The 19,022-nt window shown below is 32.6% G+C and overlaps 1 protein-coding gene across 1 annotated transcript in view; it reads right to left on the minus strand.

Annotated features, from left to right (window-relative positions):
- Window positions 1-19,022, minus strand: part of MYO9A (myosin IXA) — a gene marked incomplete at both ends in the record, with an annotated part of 149,384 nt that overhangs the window by 118,268 nt on the left and 12,094 nt on the right. Inside the window, 5 exons of the mRNA XM_084241222.1 lie at window positions 425-541; window positions 2,339-2,428; window positions 9,409-9,535; window positions 11,311-11,408; window positions 17,308-17,364. Coding sequence (XP_084097348.1) covers window positions 425-541; window positions 2,339-2,428; window positions 9,409-9,535; window positions 11,311-11,408; window positions 17,308-17,364 — 489 coding nt within the window. The remainder of the gene's footprint in view (window positions 1-424; window positions 542-2,338; window positions 2,429-9,408; window positions 9,536-11,310; window positions 11,409-17,307; window positions 17,365-19,022) is intronic.

Genomic DNA, 19,022 nt, shown 5'->3' on the forward strand with positions numbered 1-19,022 from the left:
TACATTTCAAACATAACATGTTAAAAAATACAAGTTAAAAAAATACAAATAACAATTCTTAAAAGCGATTCTGAATTCAGCGTACATCTACAGGAATGTAAATTCACAGAGGGGGAAAAAGTCTGAAAACACAAGAACAATATTTCCCATGAATAGATACTGGCCAAATTGACTTAATAAGTGATAAATAGTAAGAGATTTTAATTCTAATAGTATTTCACCAATTCTGCTAATTCTAAGCACTTGTGAAAATTATGACCTTCAAAAATAAGACAATAAGGAAGAAACACCAGGGAATACAGATAAAAAAACAATTCTTAGTTATTACTCTATATAGTTCTGTGCTTTTAAATTTTATGCATTAACCATTTTATTACAACAGCTTACAGGGAGACATAAATAATAACCCAATGTATATATCTACCTTGGTATTTTGTTCCAGATCTTTACTATTCAAAAGTGCATGATTAATCCGAAAAACTATCCAATCAAACAGGGCACTATATAAAGACTTAGCCATAGAATTCCTCACTGTCACAGCCTGGGGGAAAGAAGAAGGAAAGAAAAAAAAAAGTTAGGAGCACAAGTGAAACTGGTTGAAATAATTTTCCTAAAACAGTGCATTTTGTTCTCATTCATCCAAGAAAGCTAGCTTATTAGTATGCTGAATTAGAAAATAATTTTCTCTCAATATAAATAGTATATATTGAAATTTGCCACAGATACTTATTAGTTTAGTCCAATTCAGAGAATCAAGGCTAAAAATAAGGAAAACAAGATGTAGGTTCAAAACATTTTTATTGCAAATTAAAATACATATTTCATGTAGTAAAGAAGATATAACAGGAAGTTTATAAACAAATGAACCTTGCCAGTTAAAGCAGGAAAGAGTATGCCAGGCATGAGAACAAATCTGTGAGCAAAACACATCAGTTATCTGTGAAATTTTAGTCACACACTCAAAACATAATCCTAACACCTAATACAAATTACATTCTTGGTTGTCCTCAGTTTGTCACCAACAGTAACCTCTCGGTTTCTCCAACCCCAAATAGAGTAGCAATCATTTTATTATGCAATTATGCAATTTAACTTTTCTCTCACTTCAAGCTTTCCCCAATATGGAAATTGTGCTATTTGCTCAGTTTTTCTGGAAATGTGAAATTCTTGTAAAAAATAAAGTCTATTTAAAAAATTCAACATTTTGAAAGGTCAGGGGCAAGGTAAAGAGACACGTTATCTTAGGGAATTAAGTCTTAACACTTAAAAAAAATACAAATTCCAATAATTTATATATTTATTATCCAAGGCCTTTTTTGAAGTTTTTATATTCAGGCACACAGTTATATCTCTGTTCTGAAATTTAGAGGAGGTAGGGAGTTAAGAGCCAGACTATCAATTCCAGTTTTTCTCCTTTCTTCTAGCTGTGTGACCTTGGTCAGCTCACCTAAACTGTAGTCTTAAGAAAGACTACAGCTTATACATTTGTAAAACAGTGGTAATAATACTATAACCTGCCAGATAGGTGAGTGAAATTGTAAATTTCAATTAAAAAATTGAAAGCTTCAAATTGATGGATGAAAAAATAACTACATTACCAACACAGAAAAGACAGGTATCAAATTTTCTATCTTGAAAACTAGAAACTTGCAAGTGATCATAGAATGTTTCTAAGTTCTGACAGAAATAAGGAATATGGCCCTAGAATTCTATACTTAGGCAAGGTGTCAACACTATGATATGATCATATGATCACTTTCCTAAAATTACACAATAAAACACTAGGTTTTTCAATAATATTCCTACTGCTACATACCATAATAATAAACTACTTATAGTGATTCACTGAGGCAACAAATTTCACCTGGAAACTTCACAATGCAGGTGATATTTAAAGTCATGGGACTGAGTGAGATAATCTAGATAAAGAATGTTTATCTCTGAGACAAAAACTTTAGTGGTCAGGAAGAAATAAAAAAGCAAACAAAATGAACTACAACAAAGAGGCCAACAATGAGAAGCAAACCAGAAGAATATGATATGTTGGAAGAGAAGAAACTGTCTCAAGAAGGAATAATCATTTGAGTCAACTACTGCTCATAATTCATCCCATCATCTATTCACCCTATATTAATAAAATGAAACTTAAGAATGGTGAGCATATTAAGATCTGTGAGATTCAAGTCTATTGCTCAAGAATATTCAACTTGAAGTTTCCAGATTGATGGAAAGGTCACCATCAAATATCAAGAGTCTTGTGTTTTTCAAAGAAAAAACACAAACCCAAACTTCTAAAAATGTTCAGCATGCTTTGATCTCAGAGAAAATCTTTTCATACCTCTGCAAGTTTATATGGTAAAACAAGCTTTTCTCCCACTGTCACAGTCTTTCTTGTAACTAATGCTTCAAACAGCATCTCTTCCTTAACCTATAAAGCAGAAAAGCAAATTCAATATATAAGATTTATGACAATCGATTGAATTATTTATTGAAAAGTCAAACATAGGAAAAAAATAATAAGATTAACAAATATGCAATAGAGTAAAAAAAAAAAAAAAGAGATAGTATGGATAGTATGCTAGGGAATTTAAATAATGGCCAAAGTAGAATTTAAGTGTCCACTCACCCCATTTTTACCCTAACCAAAAAAATAAAGGAAATAGAGGCAAATAAGATAGATTTTTTTTTTAAAGATTTATTTATTTATACAAGAACCAGGGTACAGGCCAGATGCACGGGAGGGTGAGAGTATTCATCAGAGACAGAGTGTAGAACAGAACAGACAGAAGGACTGAAATACACTGCTGAGGGGACCAGCGGGCAAGACAGTAGAGGTCTGCTGCACCATGTGGGACCCTTGCCGGCCGGCTGGGATCAAACCGGCACTGCAGAGGCTGCGGAAAGCTTCACAGCGCTGCGCTCAACCGCCTGCGCCACCAGGGGAGGCCCAGATGGCATTTTTTTAAGTTAAAGTTTTCTTTCTGTTTATAATGGAGAAACATGTTTCGTTGTGCAGAATATGGAAAATATGTCATAGTAAAAAAAAAAGATTTAGACAATCAAGCATAATCCCACAAGCTAGATGCAAGGACCAAGAAATGACAACACTTCTTGAATTCTAATGGACGCTTATTTATGTTTCAATTATTAATTTTTTTAAATGGTAAACTTAGAGAAAGCTGATGCTTTCTTTGTTATCACTTGAGGCAAATACTTGCATGAATTTCACATATATCATTTCAGTTCATGTTTTTATACATATATATATTAAACACTACATGTTGTCAAGTGTATTTAACTCTTATATGTATAGCATTACAACTGTCCATATGTTTTTAAGATTGAAGTATGTTGATAATCTAGACAAAGCATATCCATTTTAACTGCTAACTAGCAAATCAGTAATAGAGTGTGTAATCCATTCTCCTACCTGTAGGCATTAACTGATTTACAATTTTGCACTATATTAGATAATGAACTGCAATGATCATTCTTATGTGTTCAAGAGTTTCTTTATAAAGTACATACTAAAAGTGAAACTAACAGGTTGTAATGTACATATTTTTACCTTTGCAGGATACTGCCAAATTTCTACCCACAGTTTTTATCAGTTTTATCTGAATAACAGCACTGAGAGTTCTGATTTCTTCAAACCCTGACCACTTGGTATTATAGGACTTTTGATTTTTGTCATACTGCTGGGAATGAAATGGTAAAACACTTTGTTTTTATATAAACATCCATACCATAATAAAGAAATAACACTCATAAAATTTTATACAGTGACATAAACTATATCAAGCCAAAAGATTAGATTAACAAAGAGAAATGAGTCATAAAACACTCACGTTAGGTATTACCCTGCTACCAGCAATTCATGACACATCAATCATTTTTAAAATATGATTATACCATAAAGGAAATATACCTTCTTTTGGCGTATCCACCATTCAGTTCTCAAATTCCAAATAATGGAAATAATCTGAGGCACATTACCCTCACAAAAAGCAATAAAACTAAAAATAAACAGCCAAAGTATAAATATAAAACCACAACCTTTCAGATATATTTAAAATACTTTGAGAAACTAAAATAAAATCCCAGAGTACACAAACATGACAAAACTATAAAAATGAAGGAAAAAAACATGATAAAAACCACTGTTGCATTGTCATATTATTCCTACATTTAGCCGATCACTATTAAAGCTGAACATTTAAATATAAATGATCTTTGGTGGCCAATACAATACACTATGGCAACAATGCCTGAAGGGGGGATCCTACACTTCTATTGTGGAAATAATGATTAAATCAATATTAACTCATTAAAAAATATTTTAAATAAAAAATTAATAATAAATAATAAATAATCTATCCTCTAATCGCAAGTAAACTTTTAAAAGGAGCAAACATAAGCTGGCAAGATGGTGCAAAAAGACACTTCTATACACTGGTATTAATTGGATCAACCACTGCAGAGAGTAATTTGTGAACATCAGTAAAGCTAACTATGTACATATATACCATAACTCAAAAATCTCTTCTTTGGATTATATCCTAGAATAATTCTGACATGTTAATAAGGAGACATCTACAAGAATACTATGTATAAATGGAAAATTACCAAAAAAAAACTAAAGATGATAAATTATTTTATTTATACAATAACATTATATACAACAGCTAAAAAAAATCTACAATATATACTGATACATCAGCATTGAAAAAAATCTCAAAAAATATCAAGATGTCAAGTCAGAAAGTTACAATATAATGTTTTAAAGTTACAATATAAAGTCTAAAAATAATCAAAAGAAAACTACATGTGCTTTACAGAGTTAGTCATCTATTCTGAAAACATAAAAACAAGAAAAGGAATGATAAAACCAAATTTCTTTCTGTCTGGTGGAGACAGAGTATACATTGGGTTTCAATGACATGCAATAATTTATTACTTGTACAGGACTATGAATATACAAATGTTTATTATATTGTTTTATATACACAAACATACTATGTGCTAGAAACATAATTTAACAAAGCAAAAAACAGAAAATATGATAAAACAAAAATTAACACAGGGCCTCCCTTGTGGCCCAAGGAGTTATGATGCAACCTATGAAGCTGTCCGCAGCCACTGCAGCAAAACTTCAATCCCCAGCCAGGGAGCTACACACACATGGCTCAGCAGACCTCTCCTGACTCTCCCGCTGCTCCCCTCAGCAGTGTATTTCAGTCAATCTGCCTGTTCTGTTCCCCACTCTGTCTCTGGTGAACCCTCTCACCCTCACACCTCTGGCCAGTACCCCAGTTCTTGTATGCATAAATAAATAAATCTTTTAAAAAAAAATTAACACATAAGTAAAACAGAATAGATAAATCTAAAAGTCAACTGTTTGCAATTAAGAAATGAAAGATAAAGAATGGAAATTAGACTTTTAGAGGTGAACTTAACATAGTACACACAGTTGTAATTTATAATCTTGTATACCTGAAACCTATGTAAGATCATAAACCAATGTACTTCAATAAAAAATAAAATAAAATAAAAAATTCAATAAAAAAGTTAAATGAAAGAAAAAGCTCACACAAATAAAAAGAAAAAATTATGAAATACAAACTGAACACAAGAGAGGTTTAAAAGCTAATAAAATATTTACAAAGAATGAAGAAATAATGAATTTTTAACATTTACTTAACATAATTTCCTAGAAAACTTATCAAAATTAACTCAATCCAGATTTAAAAATACTAAAACATCAGCTAACAGAACAAACTGACATCAAATACAGTTGCTCATAATATTTATATCCCTTAAACCTTTAAGAAACATATTATTCTTTGCTAATGATTCTTCTCTTAAATATAGGAAATTATTTAAAAGGATGGAAAAACTATCCAACAATTTTAAGCAGCTGGTTTAAAGCCTCGCACTAAAACTCGATAATTTTATTACCATACCAACTCTATTATATGCAGATTTATTATCATACACATATCTACATATGTATGCATAATCACATGAAACACTAATCTTGCTCATTATATTTCATAAACATCCTAAAGGAAATATTACTGAATTCATAGTATAATCAGCTACTCTATAATTTTCCAACTAGCCTTAGAGTTGTACATAATAACTTAATATTTTAAACTTTATTAGTAACAAAATAATTTGCAATGAACTCAAAATCCAACCTCAACATTTCTCAAATTCACCTAGTTGAGAAACTGACATGTATGTTAAAACATCATTCTTTACATATCCATGCTTTCCAACTTGTTAACATATCCTTAAAATATGTTTGCTTAAAAAAAAAGTCTTTTTTAGCAATGGTGATTGTTCTAATATCTCAAAACAAAACATGCTCCACAATTGAAGACTGTTCACCTTTTAAGAATTTTACAAATAATTATCCCTAAATGGGATTTAGCAAAAAGAAGACTGAAAATATTTACTGCTGCCTGAGGTAGCTACAAAAAATAACTGGAAGAAATAATTTAAACCATTCTTTTAAAAACATCTGTTCTTAAGAAATTAAATCTTTATCATTGAATTAAATGACTTTGGGAGGACGCAAATTAAATCAAATCTTAACTGAAGACTTTAACTTTTAATTATACCAGTGATTATGTCCATCTTTCAATTTTATCTGAACAAAAATCTTAAATGTGCAATTATTTTCAATCTTAGCAACTAAAGGTGAACATTTTTAAAAATAATTTCTAATAACTAACTATAGGCAGGATACCATGGTAGGTACTGTCAGATTTTCTCTAGCTATCTTTTCATTTATTTCCAAACCTTCATTACTAGAACCAACCCGAACTATACATAACAAGAAAGAATTTAAGAATCCTGGGTTAAATAGTGGTATCCGCTATCAAATCATGCTTGCTGTTAGTTTAACTTTGACAGTGTAAATGTAAGTCTCAGAACTAGAGTTCTCCTTTTTTTTTTCTTTTAACTAATACCTGACTTCCTTCTCTGAATTGCCTGACTTGCTCTTTCCTCTCTCACCAAAGGAGGACTACTGGACTAGGATTAGGATCTTGTAAGATCACATCACAATACCATGTATTACAATAACAAATGTTTGACTGAAATGTCTAGCTAAAATACCATTTGTTCTCTGGCTCTCATGAGCATTCAAAATGACAGCCTTTCAGACATCACATCCAGGATCCTAGTAGAACTTCTTTCCAATTAGCGAGTGTAGTTCCAATTTAAGGTACTACTTCTCATTCTACCAGGCCAACTCATCCCATTAAAGTTAATTAGCAACATCCAGTTGTGCACAAAATGATAAACACTATAAGTTCAGACAAATAAGTTTTATCCATTGCTCTCAAAAAGTATTGCAGTCTTATAATGACTTTCTTTTACAAAACCAAAATTAAGTTACACTAAGTAGAAGAAAATGCTCTATGCTGATAGACAGTTTGGAACAATCACTGAGGTTAAATCTCATGAAATGGCACAGGAGTCAAGATATGAAAGATGAAAAATATTTTCATAGAAAAAATGCAGGCAATTCATAATTGCAAAAAAAAAATTGAAAACAATTAGGTCAGCCTTCAATAGATAATTGGATAAATTGTGGTACATGGATACGACAGACTATTACACAGAAAACCAGACTAACCAATCACGAAAAGACATGGGTGATCTTAAATGTGTATTTTTTTAAGTGAAACAAGTTGGTCTGAAATGGCTGCTCCTATATGATGACAATTACATTACATTCTGGAAAAGAAAAATCTACATAGCTAGTAAAAAGATCAGCGGTTGCCAGGGGCATAGGAGAAGGGGATGAATGGGTGAAATATATGACTTTTAGGGCAGTAGAACTATTTTGTATGATACTGTAATGGCAATTCATTATACTATGCATTTAACTTTAATGTATACATACATTTTAAAAACTGAGTCATTGGGGAAAAGAATGTAGACCATGACAAAGGAATCTAGTTATATGACAAATATATGAAATAATCTCACTAAAGGGATGGGAGGAAAAGGTACTGACCTAATTGTGGAAATGGAGTCTGTAAGACTAAAGGCAACAGGAAGCACAAAGGGGTATGTGTTAACAATTTTAATATTGTCATATATGTCAAAATATCTATACCTATACACACACACAAAGAGCGGATGTTTGAATAACTTCTTTGAGCTCAACTTCATTTTGTTATATCATTAATGAAAAAAAGATAATTCCCCTATCGGTTGAGGATGTGAGTTTTGTTATACATTCTGTTACTTAAAATGGCAGTTTCCAAGAGACTACCTAAAATAAACATTCAGTGGGGACTTACTATCAATATACCAGCATTGAACAATTAAATTAAGAAAATGAATGGCAGATGGAGGGAGACAAGTTCCTCATAGTTATTAGCATGGGAGTTTACAAATAAGCAAGGGAAGAAGGCTAGAATGAGACATTAGACGATGAATTAGAAACACTATGTTCTGTTGTTTATCCTTAGGTACAGGTGGTTACATAAAACAGTATTTAGATATAAGACCACACAACAGTTAGTATACACGCAAAAATTTCCTTGCTTTATAAGACAGGAGGGACTATAAAAATGATAGACCTGTTTTTCCTTTAGATTTATTTTATTTATTTATGCACACAAGAGCTGGGGTGTAGGCCAGAGGTGGGAAGGGGAGGTGAGAGGATTCACCAGAGAAAGAGTGGGGAGCAGAACAGGTGGATCTATTGAAATACACTGCTGAGGGGAACAACGGGCAAGACAGGAGAGGTTTGCTGCGCCATGTGGGTAGTAGCTCCCTGGTCAGAGAGCGAACTTGTGCTGCAGTGGCTGCGGATAGCTTCACAGTGCTGAGACTTAACCCCCTGTGCCAACAGAGAGGCTCAAAAAAATGACAGACCTTTTAAAACTAATCTGGCAAGATGTGGTTAGCTGAGAAAACATACGAAATCATCACTGTAATAGAAAGAAGGGAAGGTAACAAAGATTTTCTTATGGGAAGAAGTACAGTAGGAGATGAAGACCTTTGACCCTATTTAGTTTTTTCTCTCTACCCATCCTATTACACCATCTTCAAATAAAATAATCTAACCAAAATCTGGGTATGAGAAAAAAATCTCAAGAACAGGAGAAAAACTAGTGAAGACCTCAAACATTACATAGTCTAGAGTAAAATAGTCACTCTGTCCAGCAAATTGAGCAATTATGGGAATCTGACACAAAGAGAGGAAGGGGAGAAAAAGCCAAATATTCTAAAAATTTTGGTATACTCAAAAGCAAAAATTTCATCTTTTGGAGAAAACTGTTAATAGTATTAACCCATTTACACCTACAAAACAGTCACACAAGGTAATAACTGAGCAGTTACCCAGTATTTGAAATAACAACTGAGAATATAATCACTCACTTCTAATAATTCTGAGACAACAGGCAGAACTTCAGGATTACAGATATCTATGGAGTCATCCCGATATGTCTTCTTTTTATAACAGATATTACCCAAGTGTAGTATTGCTGAGAGAAGAGAGAAAATCCTGTGAAAATAAAACCACAAATTACAAAGCTTACTTGTGTGCATTCTCTAAGCTTATTTCCTAGTTTAAATATCAGAAGAAGAATAATTATAATAACCAAAATTTATTGAGTGTTTCCTATGTCAGGCACTGTGCAAAGTGCTTTATATAATCTTTTGTAGTACTGTATCACTTGTCAAATATAGTTGTTTCACTAGGACCTCCTGCTATTGTTTAAATCTGCAGGAGTGTTTCTAAATTCCATATCTTTTTAAATGCCTTTTCATTCTGTCTGGAATGTCCTTTCCCTACATTGTCTATTTCAAATTTACTGAATCAAAATTTTTAAAGGAAAGGTCTTAGAATCTGTATTTTACCAAGCAGCCTGGGTAATTCTTTATTATTAATTATATTTTAAAAATACTTTTCTATACCAGATTATGGTGTTCTTGGTAAATGCTTTAAAAAGACAAAAATAGTATGGGCTCACTGAAATATGTTATCTAATATAAAGCTCCCGACTGCGAATCATTTATATCTGGACCCTCCCTTTTCTCCTTCCCTTCTCTCTCAGAGAAACACATGCCCCTCCTTCTAGTGAATATCTGAAGATTATATCTGAGTTACAGAAATGAGTCAAACTGAAGACCAAACTACCAGTAACATACTACTTGTAATGGTTTCCAATGTGAGATGATAAAGCCATATCAGAAAGTACAGACTATTCCTTGAGTGTGAGAAGTAAACGTTTTATTTCTAACTTTCATTATCTTTAAAAAAACAAAGTTTCACTATAATTTAAGGTATAATCTATATGTCAAATCAGCCAGGTGTCACAACAGTAAGTAAAATATCCTGATGGAAAAATCTAAGTAATACCGAGGAGAGAAAATGACAATGGTATTGTCATATGGTAACTTTCAGTGAAATGGAGTTTATGTCACCAATTAAATGGGTTTACATAGTTACATATTACATTATTTGGTCTTAACTGTCTCTCATAAAAAGATTCCAGTAAAAGATCTGCTAATAGAAGATTCATACCAATGATATAATTACAAGCAAGCAAAAAAATTACAATATTCTCCTACTTCTACGAGATTATAAATTGACAACATGATCAAATCCTACATACTTATCTCAACATTAGTTCCCTCCTCAAAAAAAGTAACTAGTTTTTTTTCTGATGAGTCAAGGTTACTGTGTCCTTAACTTTAAATTGTTTTATTTTAAATATAGTTTACTTCATCTCATCTCAATTTTTTTACATTTCTATTTTGTTTACATTTAAATTTAAATGCATTTGAAAATATTTTTATTTTTAAATTGAAATATAAACAAAATGTTTATTATGAAATTACACACATAAAAAGGAAATACACAGAAAAATTGTCTTACTGATGGGTACCCATGTTTAAGAAGTTTAGAACGCAATGATATGCAAAACAAAGAATTATAAAATAATGTCATAAAGCAACAGTTTTTAAGTAAGGTTCATGGATGGACTTCAGGGACACACAAATTCTTGCAATTATGCACAAATGCTTAATGATATATATTCTACAGGAAGAGAGCTCCACCATTCATCAGAATCTCAAAGAAATCATAAAGAACTCACAAAAGCAATTCAAAATGAGTTTTTTAGAAAAATTATTATCACAGACAATGCTTAAAATAAAGGATGTACTAGATTAGGAAATCAGAACCATTTTTAAAAGGCTCAAGGAAGAGGAATCCTTGAAATACACAGTATTTATTACTTACTGAGAATATAAGAATACAATAAATAAACTCACTGTCTTCGGGTCCTGGGAAGAAATCCTACCATTTCCATTGCCAGCTGTAAACGTTCAAAGTCATGCCTCAAATCTTCCCCTTCCACCATAAAGCAATCCTGCTAATTTTTACAAAAAGGGGGGGAAAAAATCAAGATTACTGATTGAAAATAATGTAGCCAATCAAAAATTCACCCATTTTAGATAAGTGTACCTAGGTATAAAAATTAGAGTTGGTGAAATATTTAGACCTAGTCAAATTCACTAAAACCTCTTATCTTACTACAGGTATGCAAACTAAACACATACTTAGCAAAATACCAGTTATTTTTTTCTCCTTTCCATAACCACCAAGACAATGAGGAACTTAAGATAAAGAGCTAGCAATACTTATGACAAATGTTCTGATACCAAGTTTGATTTTGAGTGGTTCTGAAGAGTTCTGGAGATCCAAAGTATTTGAGAGCTCAATTCCACAAACAAATGCTATTTATTCAAGAAATATTTAATAAATGACTACCCAAATGCAAGGCCTTGCACTAGATCCAGGGACAGAAAAATAAATTCTAGAAGAGGCAGTAATTTGAGTGAGAAATGGAAATGAATTAATATCATAAAAAAAATGTTTGCTACATCTATATTGGATATAACGTAGTTCCTAATGAAATAAACAACATGGTGATCAATGAGCAAAAGAAAGAGGCATGTGTGAAAGCATGGAAACCTGCAAAGAACACACATCTTGTCATCTGTAAAAAGAGTTGCGGTCTATTCAAATGAAAATAAATTTTTTTTTTAATATGGGTGATACTATTTTAGAATAACCTAGCATTTCAGTTCCCAAAAACCAAACATTAAAACTATATAATCTAAGTATTTTTTTTTTTAAGATTTATTTATTCATGCATGTAAGAACCAAGGTAGAGGCCAGATGCACGGGAGGGTGAGAGGATTCACCAGAGACAGAGCAGGGAACAGAACAGACAGACTGACTGAAATACACTGCTGAGGGGAGCAGCGGGCGAGACAGGAGAGGTCTGCCATGCCATGTGGGATTCTTGCCGGACGGCCGGGATTGAACCTGCGCTGCAGAGGCTGCGGATAGCTTCCCAGTGCTGCGCTCAATCACCTGCACCACCAGGGGAGGCCCTAATCTAAGTCTTTAGAATAATACATGAATCTTTAAATCTCTTTATTTTATGTTCTGACAGTCCCTTATACTTTTAATTTCAAAACCTCTTCACAAATTGTTTTTTTAAACTATCTTCCTATGGAATGTTGTGTCAATAAACACATTAAGTGTTATCCATCTCATTTCATTGCAGCTCTCTAGCATCAATCAGTGCCAAGAACACAGTGGGTAATTACTGAAATAAATCCATAATCACTGAATTACAGAGTAAGTACCAAAACGAATGAAACATTCCTTTTGGAGAAATAAAGCAAGCGCTTATATATCTTTAAAAATATTTTATCAAGTATTTATCATATACAAATCCTGCTTTAGGCACTATAAGAATATAGCTAGACATAAGGTGCAAAATTAAGTACTAAGTTTTAAAATGTTGTTAAAAAATACTCCTAATCTCTGTAAGGAAAGGTTTAAATTTTAAATTTAGTTCAAGAAAAGTTCTTTCTGAAAATCTATACACTTAATTTTCAGCCTATAAAAATTTTGGTAAGCAATTTTAAGACACATTTCTACCTAAGTCAATATCCTACCCATTAAAAATTTTCCTTTTTTTTTTAAAAAAAAAAAAGACTATTTTTGCATAGAAGAACTGGGGTGCAGGCCAGAACTGTGGGGGGGGGGAGTGGGAGGCAAGGTGGTAAGAGGATTCGCCAGAGACAGAGTGAGGAGTAGAAAAGGCAGATCTACTGAAATACACTACTAAGCGGAGCAGCTGGTGTAACAGGAGAAGTCTATTGTGCTGTGTGGGTTAGCTCCCTGGCTGGAGATCGAACTTAGGCCACCACAGTGGGCCTTCTTAACCCCTAGGCCACCAGGGAGGCCCCTAAAAATATTCTTAACCTGTAGTAAAACTCTAAAAAGCCTTTGCTTCATTTCTTCCCCCTCCCTCCTCCCCCAAACCAACCATCCAGTTTATGATTTAGAAAACATTTTTCCACAACAAATACATGGGAGAGGGGGTGATATGCTTCCACTTGCAAAAACTCAATGATATAGCAATGGTTTCCATAAATGATTTATTCTCATTGCCACTAAAGTGAATGAAACAATGCATGTGTGTATATATATTTATATATACAAATAATGCTAAAAAAGTAAACTGAAACAATAACTTATAAACAGATTTATATTTGTTATCTGTAATCAAATGTTCTTCAGAAACACAAAGTGATCTCAGTGAACACCAAAATAATTTTTTAAACAGTGTATTGATGAGCTTAACTCTACCCCTACTGACAAAGGTAATGTAAAGACTAAGGATGGAGTTATCTGTCAGACAACACTATACTCATCTTAATTTGGACTCCTATGAAAGCAGATCTTGAGACCAACTAGTAGGGAAATGGGAAAGTAAAATAGGGAAGGCAATGTAGCCTAAACATTTTACAATATCATAGTGGGTAACAGGAGATACCCAATATTTTTTGGGAAACAGTACAAATAAAGAGGTGAAGAAACTACAGCATTTATATTTCATCTCCTATCATTCACTGGCTAAGGACCGCTGTAGATAGGAAGAGGAAGCTGTTAATTTCTAGGCATTTTTACAAAGTCATGCAAGAGCACAAAGGCCTTCCAGAGTTCTGAGAAAAGCCTTCATGGAGAAACAAATATTGGTACTAGTTGTTGGAAGTCAGTAACAGAACAATGAAAAAGTAAGGTTCAAAGGATAAAACAGGAATCAACAACTGTTACAATTCATTCTCCTGAAAGAAGACAGCTGACTCCTCTACTCAACTCAGCACGAGTCATAACATACCATTGCAAACTCCCCACAAACACACCAAAAAACTACCAGCCTATTTTTCCCTTTGTATGGGATGATGAAACCTTTCCTCATTTAGAATGTCTATGATAAGCCTGGTGTGCAATAAACATTTAATGTGGGCATGAGGAAGGGAAAGTAAAAAGTAGAGTCAAAGTAGACATTTTTTCCACAGTGTCTTTATTTCTTAGACTAGTGTTTAGAAAATGATACTTTTTTGTAACTAGCAGTTGATAGTTCAGGACATAAGTCCGAATAATTTGCTGGAGTTCATTTAAGGAAAAAAGGATATAAAGAACACAGGCTTGATTGGAATCCCAGTTACCCTATTAACTCCCTTTACCACCATCGTGGAAGTTCGTTAAATTCTAAACCACTATTGCTCCTTGTGTAAAAGATAATTTATACTAACTACAACCAGGGCTCTTATAAAATGATCAAATATTAAATGAATGTTAAAGGTAAGAACATGACAGTGTCCTGAGACTATCATTGATTATGGCAATTCTCATTAAAACTATACCTGATCGTTGAACACTAAAATTATTCAAAGCTTAGTTCAGATAAATAAAAAATTATATATTGAGACTAAGTCTTTATATTGAATATATTCAGAACCAGTATTAAGATAAAATTATTTGAATAGTTATTACCACCTAAAGACAGGAAATTCACATTTGTTAAATATCTTCTACATAACAGTGACTATGAAGGTTACCTGACATGTATAATCTAATTCTTCAAAATACACGAGATACTTATGTGTGAGCATATATTATTATATGTGCATTTATGGGGGTTTGGGGGAGGGAGACTGTAAGGTTAAATAATTTGATTAAATAACAGTAATGGCCAAACCACAATCAATCCAGGTCTCTGAAGCAACAAAAGTTGCTTAAGTTTATTTGAAAGGATAACCCTTAAAATTTAAATGACCACACAATGGTTAACAACAGGTCCTCTGCTAAAGGACATCCCTTGGAATCATTCACACAATTTCATAAAATACATAAACTATATAGCAAAAATGCCCCCTTCACACACACACACACACACACACACACAAAGCAGTCCTTAACAATCCTCTCTTCCTATAATGCTAGACACTGAAGTTCTAATAAAAGGGAAATAAAAGGGAAATAAAGTTTAGTCCACCTCCAAATACACTATCACAGAAGCCTCTAAGAGGAAAGAAAAAAATTAACAGATTTTCAGATTGACTGCTTGATTCATCAACTTGTGAGAAAAAGAAGAAATTAATGAAAGTTCAACCTATATTTGAAAACACAATAAATAGGACAGAGATGAAAGTAATGTTAAGGGAGTAGGAAAGTAAGGCTACCAAGTTCTTCTAAAAGAAAAAGATAGATGATGGTGATTTCAATGGTCACAGTGATGGTGGAAACATTTTTTGTGAGTTTTACATACTGAGCGCTATATCAAATTGTATGTTTCATCTAATTTAATACTCACAAAAGTTAAAGACCATTATCATCCACTTAAAAGGACGATGGAAACAAAAGAATAAAGTGAGCCTGTACAGGCTCTCAAAACTAATGAGTCAGTTATCAAATCAGGTCCACTTCAGAGCCCAAATCCTTAAGTGTCACTAAAGACTCCATAAACAGGGCCTCCCTGGTAGCACAAGCATTAAAGTCTCAGCACTGTCAAGCTATCACTGGCCACTAAAGCATGAGTTCGATCCTGGCCAGGGAACTGACCCACATGGGGCAGCAGACCTCTCCTGTCTTGCCCGCTGTTCCCCTCAAGCAGTATATTTCAGCATATCTGCCTGTTCTGCTCCCCACTCTGTCCCTGGTGAATCCTCTCACCCCCTGCACATCTGGCCTATACCCCAGCTCTTGTATGAATGAATAAATAAAATAAATCTTAAAAAAAAAGAAGACTGTCCATAAATAATAGCAAATCAGTTCATAATTTCACTTTAAGTTCTGTCCAGCAATCAAGTCATATTTTGCCATGGGAGTTAACCAGTGTCCTGCCTATTTCCCAATAAGTCATGGTCACTTAATGTAGAGTAAATGAAAGGTGGATGTTTCTCAACAGAGGCAGAACAGCATGAAATTTTCCTACTAATATTTATCAGAATCTATACATTTAATTATGTTAAATTTATTTTCCAAAATGTTAAATCTGAAGCCATATAAATGACTCGGTTCATTATGAATGGCAGTGCAACTAAACTATATTTCAAAGAAAAAATTAATATCCAGAATTGACTCTGAAACGGCCTAGTTTTATAGCTAGTGGAGTTTATAATCACCTGCAGTGAGAAAGTAACGGTTATGTCTAAAAAAGATTAAGACATGTTATGTTTCTGAGAGGAATACGTAATAAATTAGTTCATTAGTTGATTGATAATTATAGATAAGTACATGTTTTCAGCCTTTTACATATGATTTTTTTGTATTCTTTTTATGATTACAAACATATCCTTATAAATTAAGCTAAATTTATCTATTCATTTTGAATCGTATCATATACACCATTAAATCACTCAATATGAAACATAATATAATCTTATTTATAGGAATTTCAGTTCTTGACCTTTTGGAAAATTACATAAAGGTTACAGCCTCTCAATATTAAAATAATCAAAGGAAAACGTATATTCATGCATTAAGTGAAAAAAACTGTTGAAGGACCCATAAAAAGGAAAGCTGTGACTTTTAAAAATAACAAATAGTATTTATGTAAGTAATGAAACTACTAAATAATAATTTTTAAAAAATCAAGAAAAAATCGTGTAGTTCATAAGGATTCACACATCTGAAAAATCAAGAATGCAATCACTTTATTATTGTCAAAATAAATACTGAATATGGACTAAATATTAGCGACAACAAAAATGTAAACTGACTGGTTTTTAATCCACAAATCGTACACAAATAAATCAATTCAAAGAAATTTATCATCTTTTCTAAATTCTTTATTTTATTTCAAGTGATTTTCTTTCTGACTAAAACATAACATATCTACAAATGGGCAAGGTAAGGATCCTTTAAAAAGGAACACAGAATATTTAGGTACTTGTACTGACCGGCTCAGAGTCATAGCAATAATCATCCCAGCTCTGTCTGAGGGGTCTCTTTGTTATCTGAAAGTAAAGCAGATTAGGTAGAAGTAACAGTGATTATACTTCTCTAGTAATATCTCAGATGTAGTGCTAAGTTAGCACTCCTACTAGCCAAAGAAAGTTATTTGGTGTAGCAGCATATAAAACAAAAAATAACTAAATGAATGTTCAGATTCTAGGAGAGCCTGACAATCCTGGTGGTCTAGCACTCTCAAATTACTAAAGCAACCCAGACTTGCTATTGCCCAGTAACTGAGATTTATAATACCTGCTCAATCCCATATTCTATGAATTCTATGAATACTGACCTTATGAAAATTACAAAAAGATCTGGAAGAACAGTAATAAACTCTTAATTTCTCTAAAACTATCAGCACATCATGGGAAATTAATATTTTTTAAAAAGGAAAACATTTAATCACCCAAATGCAATGCAAATAGTTTAAAGAAGGGTGGGAAAATTCATAAGCTAATTAAACCATTTTTAATTGTTATACAAGTAATTATTAATCTTACCCTAATATTATTAAGTAACCTGAACTAAACAAATTTAATCTTAAATTTAAGATTATTATGTAATTCTAATTCTTTACTAATATATCATAAAGTAATATTTTAAATAATTCTGAAATTCTTTTTTTTTAAAGAGGCATGTATTATTTATTGATTTGTTTGTTTGTTTGTTTGTTTATACATGCACTGGGTACAGTCAGAAGCGTGGGAGGGTGAGAGAATTCACCAGAGCCAGAGTGGGGAGCAGAGCAGGCAGAAGGACCAAAGTACACTGCTGAGGGGAGCAGCGGGCGGCAGGAGAGGTCTGTGCGCCATGTGGGACCCTCCTCCGGTGGCCGGGGAGCAGCCGGGGATCTAACCGGCGTCGCAGAGGCCGCAGACAGCTTTGCAACCCAGCATTCAACCGCTGCGCCACCGGGGAGGCCCTCTGAAATTCTTGATATATATTATAAAAAGTCCTATTAGTTTGTATCAATATGCAATTTCAAAACTGAGTAATATCAGTTATATAACATGCTCTCTATTGTGGGAAAAACCTAAAATGTTACTTTCATGACCTTAAATTGCTTACAAAATCTTCCTAAGGATTTTTAAAATTATGATAAAGGAATTTCTTTCCAAAGACTTTACATCTTGATTCAAGCAAAAAAAGAGGAGATAATCTGTTAAATAATCTACTGCAATACTAGTTCATTATCACTGGTTTTAGAGTTTTTGTTCATATAAGGAATAATTAAATTAGGGACATCAATGTAAAAAAATTATCCCTTATTTAACTTGTAAGAATTATCCCTTATTTAACAGTTTTAAGAAAAGATGAAAATTTTCTAAATTATTTCTTTGAATAAATTAATTTCATGTTAGATGTTTAATAGAACTATTTATCAAATCATAAAAATACTTAAAATTTAAGTCAGTGTGATAATATTAAGAGGTACATAAAATGTCAAAGTATGCATTAAAGGTTTCAAGAAGTCCCTTGAGAAGTATAAGCACTAATCCTTAGTAACATTTAACATGATGGTGTCCGTAAAATGCAAATCAATTTGGAAAAAGTAAACTATTTTTACTAAAGTAAAAGTACCCAATATATGCCCTATAAACAGTCTATCATTGTTTTAAATAGTCTTACAAAAAGTAAAACCATCTTTTAAAACTTATGAGAA

Source organism: Talpa europaea (genome assembly GCF_964194135.1).
Source record: "Talpa europaea genome assembly, chromosome: 8".
NCBI classification, from domain to species: Eukaryota; Metazoa; Chordata; class Mammalia; order Eulipotyphla; family Talpidae; genus Talpa; species Talpa europaea.